The 15,913-nt window shown below is 46.0% G+C and overlaps 1 protein-coding gene across 1 annotated transcript in view; it reads right to left on the bottom strand.

Annotated features, from left to right (window-relative positions):
• The window catches only part of Dlgap2 (DLG associated protein 2), a 747,033-nt gene that overhangs the window by 310,532 nt on the left and 420,588 nt on the right, over positions 1 to 15,913 (bottom strand). Inside the window, 1 exon segment of the mRNA XM_052751752.1 lies at positions 8,833 to 8,865. Coding sequence (XP_052607712.1) covers positions 8,833 to 8,865 — 33 coding nt within the window.

Below are 15,913 nucleotides of genomic sequence, written 5' to 3'. Positions count from 1 at the left end.
CTCTTTGCACTACATGTGGGACTTGTGACTGCTCCAGGGAAGGTAATGGGCTCTGACGCGAGGCAGGGAGTCCCGACAGAGGACACAGACAACAGAAGAGATTCTATAGCAAAGCCAGTGTGTGTGTGTGTGTGTGTGTGTGTGTGTGGTGTGTGTGTGTGTGTGTGTGTGTGACTAAGTTCCTAACAGGTGAGTAATCAATGTTCACATTTGGTGGCTTTCTCTTCCTAACATTTTATGTTCTACTTTCCTTTTTGATTTCTAGAACTCTCTCAGTGAACATGCCTAAAGAAGATTCAGGGTTCAGTTCTCCTTGAATTACGCCATTTTTGCCTACATGCTTCAAAGCCTTTCCATTCTGGCACAGTTAAACCACCACTCTGAACATGGCTCCCTGTTTGATGCAGCCACCAAATGGGTGGTTGTATCTATTTCTCTGCACCAATGAAGAGGGGAGGAATATTTAGCTCAAATGTTAGAAAACCAGCCATCTATCCATTTTGCCTTTGGACTGCCAAAAACACCATCCACGCACCACACTAGAAGGATTCTCCTGTACCTGATGCACCAGTGTCACCATTTGCCAGTCTACGTGAGTGGTTTACTTATTCTAGGCTCAGAGCCTGAGTTCTGGGTCCTTAGATCACAAGATTAGCTTGGTGCTGGGGGGAGGTAAGACCAATAATTCTGTGATGGGCTGTTCTCATTCCAAGGTCATTCCACACACAGAGAGATCTGAAAGCCTCAATCATTCAACACTCATATCACCGCTAATGAGATGGAACAATCAGAGAGAAAGCACCACAATGAATATACTTCCATATCAACATGGGACCTGGGGAGGAGGGATTCTCCTGTCTGCTATCACATGAAAAGAGAAACTACATCTAAAGCCCAAATTTATAAATACAAACACATCATCAAGGACAGCAAATAAGAGGTAGATTGAACCGGGCTTGCATCACCTGTCCTTCCAAGTGCTGTTACAACTGATTTGTTCCATGTGGAATGACTTTCTAGCACATTCCATGCACACTGTGGCATTTCATGTAGGCTGTGAATTTCTGAGTTCATCTTCTCTTTCCACTGAATTTTTTTTGTGATTTATATAAAGCTATGAGATGCAGTCAAGAGAACACAAAATTCAAGAGAGGCAGGGGGCATCTACCCAAAGGCAGAAGAGAAGGGCAGGGGGCCCACGATGGTACAGAGGAACAGGGAAGAATATAGCTTAAAATTCTATTTCACCGAGGTTCCCAAACTCTACTGTTTCAACAGGGGTTGTTTCTTTCATCTCCTGTCTCCTCCAAGAGGGTCTCAGGCCAGCGACCGATGCCAAGTTTCTCTGTAGACACCTGAGAGGTAAGGCTGGAGCCCCCAACAGGTCTGTGGGAAGCTGCCAAGGTTACCTATAACGTAAATGCTTCCTTGATTTTCAAAGAGTTCTGGCACCTGCTATGGTACTTGCCAATGGGATGCATCAAGTATTCGGGTGAAAAGTGGAAGGAACACGAGTTGTAAGATGAGACACCGAGCTTCTGCTGATGTCTTCGTCTCAGGTACACCCGGCTTCTCAGTGTTTCTGAGAGCTGAAGATCATTCCTCCCAAGGATGCTAACTGTGCTGATCAGCAAAGCGATGCTGAGTTTGGAGTGCTTTATGCTCACCCTGGGATGTCAAGGGCCACTGTGTTTCCTTCCAAAGTGACAACCTCTGACGCAGAAGACAGAGGTCACCTGCTATCCTGCACTGAAATTCTCTCCAGGGCCACTGCTTTGAGTATTGTGGAAGAGCTTATTATGAATTACTAGGAGTTTCTCTGATACTTTTTCTTTATTATTCAATGGCATCACCTATTCTGAACATATTTCCCAAATATGATTCAAAATGCAACCATCAGACACAGCACTATCAACAAGAAAATGGACAACACTACAACCATTCCCATCCTGAGACCTGATATTTAAATTAGCCCAGTAGCCATGATGTTCTTGAGCAAATGGATGAGGGAAAATAGTCATCGTGCCAGCTGACTGTCTACATCTCAGATTCTGGATATTATTTATAAAAAAGAAAGAAACTCAAAAATCAGAGCTCATTTGTGCATTTATATCATTCAGCACAAATGCATAATTGTCCCAGTCTCAGACACCAGATGCTGTGCGCAATTCATCCTCACTTTCACTTTATCTTACCACATTTAATCTGTGGCTTCAACTAATTCTAAACGTAGCATTTACAAAATTGCCTTGGTTGTTAGTAGGATCAGGTATCCTAGCTATATCCATGTTCCCAGAAATACACAGCTATAAGCAGGAAGGACTGGGCCAGGTACTGTGGAAGTATTCAGTTTAGAAACAAACAAACAAACAAAAAAAAAACATGTTGGAAACGCTGTGCTGAGCTCAGTGTGTGGCACGCATTACACTCCCATAGGTACTGCTGGAAGAAAGCTGGAAGCAATGTGTAGTTAATGTACCGCACAGAGAAGTGGGATGAATCCATGCAGTGCGGTGTATCCAAGATGGAGAGCTCCTGGAAAAACCCACCTGGAGCATGGAGACTGTGCCAGTCAGGAGATCTTTTCCTAGACCATTGTTCTCTACTCTGTGTGCAAACACTAACCTCTGCTGAAGTAGTGTATGCAAAGGGTTCTGTGCATCCTCAAGGCTCTTTGCAAACACGCACGCGCGCGCGCGCACACACACACACACACACACACACACACACACACTCCTTCCTCTGTTCTTTTGTCTTCCACCATAAAAGCTTTTGGCATACCTACTGCATCTGGTAACTGTGGGTTAGCATGTGGCAACCAGAGAACTGGCATCATTTAACAAGTGGCCAGGGAAGTTAGAAGGGCAAGCCAGTTCAAATGGTGACAACTTTGAACATGGAAAACACCCTGTGGGCAAGGAGGAGCCTGGATAAAACTGTTTGATCTGACCTACACTTTAGAAACAGTGGCTTACAGCTGGCCTTAGAGATGCCTTTTTGAGCTAGAAGGGTCTTAGGGAAGTGAATCAAGAGATACTATACCCCACCTTGACACGGAATCCAAGCTCACCTGAGCACCAAGAGACGCTTGAATTCGTGCAAGGGTTCCCAAGAAAAGCATGAGTGCTTAGATGAGTACCTGCTAAATGTCACCAAGCTGCTAGTTCACAAAAGCAAGAGCAAGGAGTCAGGTGAGTGCTTATGGGACAGACTGTGAGCAGGTGACACGGTCCCCCTGGGCTGCTTATCATCTCTCCACTGTGGTGACAAGCTTCCTTCGAAAAGGCCCTGGATCCTTTCAAGGCCACCTCCCCTCACAATTTTTGATTTGTCGTTTTCTCCTTGTAATCCTCTTTTCTTTATCACATATTTTGAGTCAATTAGAACATTTAAAATCGGTGTTGCTCTTCGGAGCATGATCCTTTTATCAACAAATCAAGCTTCAAGTGTCTGAGCACTTGGTGTGGCTGCCTTGTTTCTAGTCCTCTTTTCCTCTTCTTACTCTGCTTCACATGGAATTGTGTCACTTTCTTCAGCCTGGACTCTCTCTGGAAGTGTTAGAAGATCTGTCAACTTGAAGGGAAAGGGTCCTGGGGACTGTTGTCTGTACGTTCTCTTGGCTCTATTCAAGAGTATCTCTTTGTACCACACTCCTCAACTTCACATGGAGGTCCGAGCATGTTTTATTTATTTGGTTTCAATTTCAGGAACCTTCAGATCGAAGTAGCAATACACATCTTTATTTCCAGGTGGAGGCTGGCGGGGGGGGGATCTTAGCCTTGGCTACTTTGACTAATCCTCTCCCTGTTCCCCTCCGTTCTCAGCTTCTCCCATGGTCACATTATAGCATTTCTGTAGTCATCTTCCATGCATTTTTATATTACCTCCTTACTTTCTATGTGGAGCTCTGGGCAATATGCTTATACCTGTTTTCTAGTTTACTAATTCTCCCTTCAGCTCCACCTGCTCCGCCCTACAATTCCCCCAGTCGTCAAACTTTATTTTTCACTGTTTTGTTCTGTGATCATTTCATCCTCGCCACTTCTCACACTGACGTTCCTTTCCTTTGGAAAACCTATTGAGTGGTTTCACACATACCCGATACCTACGCTCCTATTTCTAGTGCTTTGGTTATCTGCTCTACTGCTGTCTCTCCCCTGCAGTATGTTCTCAGGGTTTATAACGTGCTTGTCTCTGCTTATTTAGGGGATGGTTCGTTTGCCGAGAAGGGGCTGTGGTTTTGATCCGGAGCACTTGGGTCCCGACAAAGTCGAAAGAGCTTTCACATGAACTTCATCCCGTTTCCCTTCCTCACCACACAGGTGAGAGAACCAGGGTTGTACTCACGCTTCGGATATCCATTTACGGTGAACAAGATGTTCCACCAACAGCCTCAGGTATGTAACACAAATTGTCGATCTACCATTGGCCAGTGTTTTCAAAGCTCTGTCCTCATTGGTGGGGAAACTTCTAGGCTTACTTTGAGGGGGGCTCGTTTGCATGTCTCTACCACCCAGTGTTCTAAGGCACAGGCCATTGTATCTGCTCAGGTGGTGAGAACTACATCCTTACCCCGGGTCTTTCATTGCTCAGTCTCAGATCATGCTTATTTCCCCACCCTCTGTGTGTGTGTGTGTGTGTGTGTGTGTGTGTGTGTGTGTGTGTGTGTGTGTGTGTGTGCATATATCTGTGTCTTTCTCTCTGTCTCTCTATGTCTCTGTTCTCTCTCCTACTCCCCCCCCACACACACACCCGCGGCATTGAAAGGATTTCTGCTATGTGCTCTGAAGCACCTTTCTGGGCTTTGATCGATTGGAAAAAGAGACCTTGTGCATCAGCCTAGGTTTCCTAAGTCCTGATCTCCTCCAGGGCAAACTTTTACATCCAGTCCCCACACAACCCTAGCAGGTTCCTTCAGGTTTGCACTAAACCACGAACTATCCCATGTTCCTGGAAGACTGGCTGGCTGGCAGAGGCCTCAGTTCCTAGGCAACGCTAATTCTTTTGGAGTGCCTGGCTCATGTCGAGAACTTAATAAAAGCTGGTTATCTTCTATTCACTATCCAAGAACAGCAGTTAAGAAAGGCCACTGTTATCCAAAGCACAGAATTAAAAGGTACACCCTTAAAGAGAGCATACCTACAGCAATCACATCCTCCTCTCTAGTGAGGCAGAATGGGCTGTGGGTGGGACCGAAATGTTTCTGTGTCCATTTCTCAGAAAGCACCTGACTCATTAGCCCCATTGTTTAGAAGTCTTGAAACCCCAGGACTGATGACACCCATTTATTGAGGGTGAAGAGCAGTGGGGAGATTTTCCATTGTTCAGAGTCACTTATGGGGAAAATCTTGGAGTTCTTGTACTAAAAAATCAAGAGTACAATGCTCCTAAGTGCATTACTTCTTAGTCATGCTTTATGAAGGGAGGAGAGCAGAAATAAAAGATTCTGTATGTCTGAACAAAATTCTCAGAGAAATGTTTACTTTTGTGTGTTTGGATGATCATTATTTAATAATAAATAATAATGATAAAACCAGAGAGAAAATATTTTGCCATATGAGTTTAGAGATGATTTTAAAACTTAAAATTTTCCTTTGGGCTGAAATTTCTAACAAAGAACATTACTAAAATGTCGACTTACATGACCGCCACTACATCTTTAAGTTTACACTCAAGGGCTCTTGTTGGAGAATGCTTTGTACTAAAATTCCATGCTGGTACTTTTTAGGATATGCCCGCATGGAAATTACTTCATAATAGCTTGGTTTTCCTTTTTAATTAGGTTACATGGTGCAAGCCTAAGAAATCTCTAGCGCATCACCATGGACCTGACAAGCTCTCCCAGCCCACCATGATGCATTTTCGCAAGTCAAACCCTTAACTGTAAACAGACAAATCCATGAACCTGTGTATTTGTAGCACCTTCGAGCATCCATATTTTTTACTGTGCTCGTGTTAAAAAGCAAAGATTAACACACATCCACCAATAAAGTCTGAAAAGGGTGATATACTCTTATTTTCCTATGTTAAAATGACAGATTATGTCACACGTAGAGTTTGAAATGTCAAGATGAGCTAACAAGCAGTCAAAAAGGCAATTGAGACAGTTTGAGCCTTAGGCTGGTGAGCTATTCCCACCACTGAGATTGTCACTCTCCCTAGTATGCTTACTCCTTTGGGGGAGGTCCCTACATGGGAACACACTGGAGCCTCCACCTCCTGACAGTGCTAGCAGACTCAGGGATAATCAAGTTGCCCTGCACTCAGGTTGCCCTGCACTTCCAGGGTTCACAGAGGAGCCACCTCTCTATTCTTGCTAGGAAGAGGGTGGCAAATAGCAAATCCATACATATCCACCTCATTAAATACACAGCCTCCAAGATTCAGAGCTTCACAATATAGGCCATGCAGGCAATTTGCATATTGAAGCCTTGATCTACATTTCGTATATGATTAAAATGTTGGGTTCTCTGAAAAATCTGGCTTAGTCATTACAGGGACTCACAGCTGGAGAATTCTGAGCCCTCTCAGTCAACTTTGCTCCCAGTCTCATTTGTTTGACAGATACTATCTTCTGAGATGATGCTAATTATTCCATTCCTACGAAGAAACAGCTCTCTCCAAAAGAACTAACCATTAAAATGCAAATAGGCGTTCCCCACTTCACTGGTTAGCCAGGAAGGGCTTTAACAGCTTTCTGACAGGAGGGGGAAGCTCCCTCAGCCGCTTTTCAACCTGGTCCTTTCAAGGAGGCATGTCCAGCTTTGAGCCTTGTACTGCAGAGTCCTCTGGCTCTGATCCCTTCTGTGTGGTGGCATTTATAAGTGAACGCATAGACACCACTGAAGAAAAAAGAAAAAAAGCTGATTCTGAATTCTACTCACTATACCCGGCCAGCTCTCACTTAGACTAATTACTTAAATGATTTAAAAACCTATGAATATTCATATGCTGGTGCTTCTGAAAAACAAAGCCCAGCTGAGCCCAGGCAGCCCCTCCTCCCGTTCTCTTGTTTGGAGCAGTTCGATTTGCACAACTGAATCAGCCCCTGGGAAGGCCTCAGAGGAGTCTGGTCAGGAAGGCAAGAGCAGCCAGGATGCAGACCAGGACCTCCACTTCGGCTGGAGGTTCCTCCTAACCTGCCAGGTCCCTCCACTTGGACAGCTGGAACTACTCCTACATGAGGTCCAGCTTGGCTCCTCTTAAATATTTACAAGTTGCTCCATCCTAGAGCAATACACACTGTGGCGTGTGCTGACAAAATCTGTGATGTGCAGGTTAAACAAGGACAGGCATGGGGTAGAACCCTCAAGTGTCTAGGATTAGATGTGGAGCTACCCTCCAACGTTGCTGGGGGGAGGGACAACTCTTACCACGCAGAGACTTGGGTCCTTCCTGGACACAGTACCACTGTCCTGGGAAATCTCAAAAGGAATCTATCTCCCTTCTCGGCAACCACTCTGCCTGTAATGTTCCAGCCAAGACCAGCCTACATGCAACCTCCAAAGCATGCTTTACCGGAACTGGAAGACGCCCTTGGGGACAGCACATAGCACACAGCGCACTACCCCCAGCAGACGGAACACTTGTGTTATTAGAAAAGGCAGATGAAACTCCTTTGAATCTGCTCAAGCTGCGACACAGGTTTACTTCCTATCTTCTCTAGGGCTCACAGCACACTGGAACTTTCACCAGGAAGTGGGAAAGAGGACAAAGACATCGGACTTGAAGCCAGAACACAGTGACTGCTCCCAGGCTGGGAACAACACAGAAAAGCCATAATGGTAAGAAATGATTAAACTCCTAGTGTCCAAGGACCAAATCAATTAGGGATTCTCACAGTGTCCGTAAGACAGAGGATTGTCCCTTTGAAGGACACACTTTTTATAATCCTGGAAAGACCAGGGACAGAGATTCATGTAAACCACCAGACTTCATCACAGGTGAATCTGTGTTGTACAGTTAGTGAAGCAAAAAGAATTTGGAAAACTTTGTCAAAATACTCTTTTGCCACCAGACCGAAGAAATTGCCTACCAGTTAGAACTTTCAGATTAGCTCTGTATTTGCTGATCTTCTGACACCCAAGGTTTCTGGGGCCAGTAATCTCATACTAGGAGAGGGAATAGGGGCTAGACTCTGACCCCAAGTCAGCTCCTGTGTCTCCCCAGAGCCCCAAGGTGGCTAGTTTTGTAGCTGGTAGGCCTATTTAAAACACAAAATCAAAACCCAGCTTCAGGAGTCCCCACGAATAGGGGCAAGATGGCTCCTGGATTTTCTTTCTTCTTCATCACACTCACTGAAACACTGTGAATGTGCTTTCACTATTTTAAAATGTAGTTTGAATAGCGCATCAGCCCAGGAGCTCCACTCCCAAATGTCTCAACTGTAGGACTTGGCTGAAATTTCTGTTAGGACAGACAGCTTGTTCTCACGGGCACATTCCCTCAGGTTCAGTCACCAGCAGTTAGGAATAATTTCACAAAGCCTCATTTAATGTGAGCTTCATCAGAAGCTTTGGGTAATATTTTTAAAGCTAGCAAATGCATATTGACATCTATTACCTGGAGAAAACTGGCTATAATTTCTAAGTACAATACAGAAAAGAAAATATTGCCAACGGGTCACCATGTTGATTTCTTATCAGAGAGAAACTCCCGCCTACCACTCATGTGTTCTATTCTGTGTCACTCACGTTTCCCATCAACACCACCAACAATACCCTTTCAACTTCAAGACTGTCGCACACATCCATTGAAGCAGTGTGTGACCATCAAGCCAACGCATGGGACACTCCGGTGCCCCACGCACTAGAGCAGAAGTGAGGTACTCACCCTCTGGCTCTCCGCAAAGCGTGCACTGAGACTCTGTAGAGAGAAGAGAGAGAGAGAAGGGTTAGCCAGGACTGTGACTGCAGACTGGTCGTGAATGCAGGCAGCCACAGCCGCCTCACACAACTGGAGCTCCACGGCCCAGAGTCCCCGAGACTTTAGCCCAGAGCTGCTCTGACCGAGCCGTTTAGCAAGTTTTATCTGAAACCCAGACTTGCAAATAAATGCCTTGAACATTATAGTTTATATAAAGATGACAACCTCTTTGTCATATGCATAAGTGCACATCAAATGCATTTTCATAACTGTACAGTGTTCAACACTTGCAAGCTACTTAGATGAAATTAAAATGGTGGCGTTACTATTTTCAACAGCTAATCGTTTGACTACAGTTCTATTAGGCTTGCAGTTGTGATGATGATGATGATCTTTAGATACAGAAAGTATATCATATCTCAACAAAGACACTAAAATCCACTGGTTCTGACTAAGTTCTCCATAAATAAGTCCACCGTTGGTTCTTTAGAATGGACAGAGATGTTTAGGACCATGGTATCTGCAGTATATAACACTGGGAAGTCATAGCACCTATAGTATAGATGTAAGTGTAGGAAGACTGATTACTGCTTCCAGTCCAGAGCTAACCTAAAACACACACACACACACACACACACACACACACACACACACACACACACAATCCATGCCCAGAACTCTAGGACATGAGAAAGTCAAAGATAACCCTGGGGAGCAGGGAGAGGGTCCAAAGTTTGACTCTCTGGCTGAACTATAGGGCACACAAAGCATAAGGGCATCCAGTTGCCCCAAGCACACACAGGGTAAGAGGACATGGTGACCTGTATATCCAGAGAGTTTGAAATGCACAGGCAGGGCAATGTCTGTATCAGTCATATACTTTGGGATACACAGTCATGGTAACCTTTATATGTCTGGACACATGTAAGGGGGTACCCAAGGCATGATGACTTCTGTGTCCACCTAGACACAATGTTGGGGTACACAGGCATGGTGACTTCTGTGCATTCCCCCACACACTTTGGGAGGATACACATGGCGACCTCAGCATGTATCCAGACACATTCCCGAAAGTACAACGACATAAAGACACACAGTGGGGTGCAGAAAGCCCAGTGGTATCCTACGGCACCCACGTGATACAAAAGCAGCAGGCAGTGTGCAATGTGTCGACTCTGCACACACTTTTTGGGGGAGATGCAGATCTGACAGGGACTTACGAGCCCCATTGGAAACAGACGCTAAAACTTACATGGAAGTAGTCGACAAATATGCACAAGGCCATTAGTGGGACAATGCTCCCTTTATGCTGACACAGCCACATGAAAAGCCAAGAATCAAAAACATAACCTATTTCAGCTTCAACATCCACCCCAGCATCCAGGAATTAGAAGCTGTCTTGACTTGTGGCCCTGTCTCACTGATCTCAAGCAGAAATATACAGCTGTAAAAGCCTATGCTAGGCTAGCTCCATAGAGTGGGTAAAGGGTTTGATGTGTAAGCTCTACAGCCTGAGTTCAAATCCCCACAACCCAATAAAAGCTAGAAGCAGTAGCACACACATCTTTGATCCCGGCACACCCCCACAGAAATATGGGGGGGTGGAGATAGGAATCATATGGGTCAGCTATCCCGGCACATGCAGCAGTGAGCAACAGGAACCTGTCTCCAACATGGTGGAAGGTGGGGCCCAACACTAGGCACTGTTCTCCGATCACCACGTGCGCTCTTCTCTGCACTCATGCACATATAGACTCACACTCATGCACATATAGACTCACACTCATGCACATACAGACTCACTCACTCATTCATTCGTCACACACACATAGACACACACAGAACCTAAGCTGCCAGCGTTTTGTTTTGTTTTCAATGCTCAAACTCAGGCCCAGACACACCCCCACAGGAAAGGAACCCCTCAACTTGAGCATGAAGTTCCTAAACTAAACCACAAGAACTTTTCATGATGCCTAGCTAGGTACAAAATGCTATGCACATACAGGTAACAGTCATGCTGGGGCCCAGACCTCAGGAGAACAGTGACAGAGCCCAAGGCAGCAATGTGCCCTATAGGGCACCCACTGTGGCTAACTACAGCCTTATGCATGGAAGAGCAATACCCAGTCCTACCTTCAGCAGTAACCAACCCATTTCCCTGCTCTGTGGGCCTGAAGTCAATGCCGCTGCTTTCCTGGCATGTGAACTGGACCTTAGTCCTGGCTCTGTGTCATGGATTTCAATGCCAAGAATCCACGCCAGCCATGACCCATGGTTAGGATCTTTCCCCAGAGATTTAACCTTATCCCAGCTGATACACTGTGACAGCACAACAAGGTGGCTTTCAGTAAATTCGAACCTACAAGTCAAGATCACCCAGAAGTCCCCAGAATCGAGGTACCAGCTCAGCCAGTGTCTTATTAATGTCCTCAGGACAAAAGTTTCGAGCAGGTGCTACTTGAAGCTGAATTATTAGTGCATCTACATCTCAGGCTTTAAAATATTATTTCCAAGAAGATCCCAAAGACGGGTGATGACGCTCATTACTTCTGAGCACATTTACGGTGCGTGTCTCTATGAAAGCTCACAGCTGGCATCTGACAGTGGCAGTGACAGGTTTGATGGTACTTGTCATCAAACACATCCTTGAAATTTGATTGAAGTAAATGACTCCAAGTGTCCCTGGTTCCATTGTTCTGGGGTTTCCGATGCAGGTGTCATATACAGACATGAAGGGACTATAATAGTCCATATGGAGAAGGCACATTGGGCCAAAACTTGCTTCTACTGTTCCAAGTCACATTCTCATGACCACCAGAAACATCTGGAATAACTACATGAGCCTCGAACCTGGTGCTGACTACATCTGATAGTTGGGAGTCTGGTGAGAAGTTCATAAAGCTTACAGGGAAATGCCCCATAAACAGCAAGGACTTCACCAGCATAGAATAATGAGGCCCCAAGCACACTACACAGAAGCTCTTGGCCTGTGAGGACTTGCAGGGAACTGCTGAGGCAGTCCAAAGAGACTCCGTGGACTTCCTGGAAAGGAGCTGCAGGGAAAGAGTGACAATTGCAGGGAGAAGGTACTGAAGCCATGAGCTGGAGGCTAGGGAGGAGGCAAAGGGCCTTTGCTTCTAAGAGATGCTGGGGCCAGGCTTGGACCTAGCATCACATTCAGTACCAAACACCTACCTGCCATGGGTCAAAAGTAGACACACACACAAAACCTCCACTGAATGTATCACTACAGGTTTCTTCCCTTCCATATGAGAACTTTGAACACTGGTAATGGGAACAAAAAATGTGAAGTACATAATTCCCTGATAGAGTAAACTTAGGATTGAGTAAAACAGTAGATCTGGGTACAAGGTAGTAACAGCCAAGATCGGGGCCTATGGAATGGAGATGCACAAATTAGGAAACATTTAAAAAAAACCTGTCTAAAACCAGGAAAGCTTTTCAGCAAGTGCAATTTGAATCCAGTGGGAACAAACGTCCAAAGCTCCTGGAGTGAGTTGGGGAGCACATTATGTGGTGGGGGACAGAGAGATGTACCATGTTTCCTGTGATATACTGTGAATCCAGACTGCCACCTGAACACCCAAGTGCTGAGGGCTTCTGGGTCCTTGCTCTTGGCATTACTGGATCACAGCAGAACCTTCAGAAGGTAGGGCCTAGTGGGAGGAAGTCGGATGTTGTGTGCATATTCTTTTAGGTAATTTAAGACTCCAGCCATTCCTATCTCTATGGCCACCCTGAGGAGAGACACCTTCTCTACCACGTATTTCCACCATGGAGCACTGTGCCACTACAGGCTCAAGGCAATGGGGACAACGAGCACGGACCTCTCACCTCAGGGCTCAAAGTAAAACATTCCTTTTATCCGTTGATTGTCTTGACTATTTTGACACAGGAGCATAAATCTGAATGCTGAGTTAGGAGGGCTGGGAAGATGCAGGGAAGTGTTTCAAGATGGAGAGAGATGAGCATTCCTGATAAGCTGGGAATGGCCACGTGGTAAGCAGAGTGCAGGTGATAGAGACCTTTGGAGGTCCTTCCCCTAGGTGAATGGCGGCACGGCAGGACAGACACACTTAGTCCACACCTGGGAGGTTCAGCTACAGAATCAGGAAGCCAGGGGCCAGCGGGTAAGACAATAAGATCTGGTCTAAAATGGCAAGACATCTCAACCCAGCCTTGTCTATGCAGAGGGAAACCAGCGTGGCTAACTTCTTTGCTCACTGTAACTCTGTCCTCTGACTCTAAGACCCCAGTGGAGACACTGGGAGAGCAATGGTACTGTCTTTTAAGTATACCTCACCAGGAAAAGTGACCATTTTACATGAGGGTGTAACACAGACGGAGGAGGAGATGGGAGACAAACTGGCTACTTAGAGGGTTCAGCATCTGGCCTGCCAGGGGGACCCGAGATCCTGGCTCAATAGGGATACTGACCTTTCAGAACCTTGACCACTCCTCTTACCCTCATATGGAAGGATGGATGAACTGCCACATGCAAGGCAGTGCACAGGCTGAGCTGTTATGAGGATGTACTTGAATTTGACTCGTATGGTGCAGTACAGGGTGGCCAATACTGGACCTTACTAAATGGCAGCTCGTGTCCCACCAACTAGAGTTACTGAGCAAGGATATGCAAGCTCTTGCCTTCCATCCTTCCCTAGCCCTCCATCCTTGGCCTTTGACTTCCTCAAGCCCAAAAGGTTGACTCCCACAGGAGTCCATGATGATGAACAGTGCCCCCATGGAATCCAGCAGGACAGGGTTTGGTCTGTGGTCATTCTTCCCAAGGAACACCTATTTAAAATATGCAGGGTATGATGAGAATTGATCTGTATATACTGTGAATTCGTCACCATTACTGGACTCATTTAAATAAGGAGACAAATCTACAAGGTTATGGTCAATTAACACAGACTGAGAAATCTGCCCATGATTTCATGTGTGTCTGTACACACCTGCACCAGATGCAGCACCTCGAGAATCTGGTTATTCCCAGAGCTTCGGAGTGTGAACAGACAGAGCCAAACCCACTGTTCTCTGGCATATGGTAAGTACCTTATTTTAATCCCTCAGGAAAGAAGGAACCACCTCTGTGAATTGCGAAAGCACCTATCTATAGAAGGAATGTTAAGTGCACCCACATATTTTAACAGAGGCCCCTTCCAACTCTGTATGGGAAGCAACAAGCATGCCCTCTCCATGCTTCATCATGGCAAGAGCCCCTAGACACCTGCTTTCTCCTGCCAGCCGGGGGTGAGAGTTGCAGGTGGTGGTGGCTTAAGAGACTGGAGAGATGAAGCCACTCTATCCTACCCCAAGCCCATGAGGAAAGAACCTCCGAGTGCACAGAAGCCCCTGTGCATGGCTGCTGACTCAGACGTAATCTCCAAATCCAGAATTTCTGGCAAGGGCCAACCAGGAGCTGTCTCATCCCTGAGGTTATAATCCAAATCCATGTTCCGGTTGGTTCTGCAGGCCCCAGGAGACACTGCTCGGAGCAGGATGCCCCTCAGGGTGATCCCCAGCAGTGGGAAAGACAGAGAAAGGATGGCAAGAGGAGGCATGGCGTCTGGAGGCTGTGGAAAGTGGGTGCACCAGGTCAGACGTTGGGTGCTTGCCGATGATACTAATTAGCCTTTCCCTGCTCTCTCTCATTCCCTGCATCCCTCCTGAGATGTGATGACCAGACATGTGGGTATATGGAATACTGCCGATGTTCTTCTTCATCCTGTCTAACCCAGGCAATGCCCCAGACTGACTGCCCCTGGACATGAAGACCAGGAGTGAGAAACTGCTGCAGACCCCAACTGTGATTCAGCCAGAGATCCACAAGCCAGAAAAGCCTTTGCTGAGACCTGGGGCCAGGCGTCACTCGCCCACGAACTCAGTTTGATACGGTCACATAACACACGCCATGTCACCGCATGGCAGAATGGCTATGTCACACACAATCTTCTAACAACACGATACGATCATGCAACCACGTGACTGCAAAACAAGAGGACTTGACCTAACAAGTCAGGGAACCTAACTATAAATCAATGCGACAGTCCTGTGACTCATAACTGGTTTTTACAATAGGGCCTTTTGGCTCATGTGGAACATTTCAAACATAAAAATAAAAGGAGAAAGGGGCAAAACACTGGACTTTGTTTTCAGTTTCATTTTGAATGTTTTTCTTTTTTTCTTTCTTCTGATCTTTTTTTTTTAACATTGCATCTATTATTTGACTGTGTATGTGTTTATGCGAGGATGTGTGAAGGTGTGTCCAGGCCACAGTGCAAGTGTGGGGACTGTAGGGCAGATTTCAGGACTCCTTCCTTTCTACCACATGGGTCCCAGAAGTTGAACCCGGATTGTCAGGATTGACAGCAAGCACCTTTATCTGCTAAGCCGTCTCCGGGCTCTACGTTGGGAGACATAATCTTGCATAGCTCAGGCTAACGTCAAACACACTATTGTCGAGGCTTGCTTTCAATCTTCCTCCTTCCACCTCCCAAGTGCTGAAGTTACAGGCATGTGCCGCCATGTCCAGTTTACAGTGTTGTGCATGCCAGGCAAGCAATCTGCCGACTGAGCTACATTCCCAGCTCCTGAATGAACCTTCAGTGTTCATTCAGTAATATTTTCATAAAACCCAGTATGTCATAGATGTGTGTGCTGGTGAACATGTGTTTGCGACATGCTCCTGACGTACACTTAGGACATGTGCAAGGAAAAGCCTGGTGTTGTGGTGATATATTGTACACCCCAATAAAACTTATCTGGGCATCAGAGGACAGAGCTAGCCACTGGATTAGACATAGAGGCCAGACAGTGATGGCACACACCCTTAATCCTCTCATTTGGGAGACTGAGATCTCTGGATCTCTGTGAGTTCAAGGCCACACTAGGTAATCCCAACACTTGTAATCTCATGCCCTTGCTACCAAGTATTTGGGAAGCACACACGCCTTTAATCTCAGCACTAGGAAGGAAGGAAGATGGCAGGGCACAGAAAGGTATATAAGGTGTGAGAGTAAAC

The sequence above is a fragment of the Peromyscus californicus genome, unplaced genomic scaffold (assembly GCF_007827085.1).
Source record: "Peromyscus californicus insignis strain IS unplaced genomic scaffold, ASM782708v3 Scaffold_23__1_contigs__length_62951481, whole genome shotgun sequence".
In the NCBI taxonomy this organism is placed as follows: Eukaryota; Metazoa; Chordata; class Mammalia; order Rodentia; family Cricetidae; genus Peromyscus; species Peromyscus californicus.
This window is presented reverse-complemented; position numbering and strand designations above follow the sequence as displayed.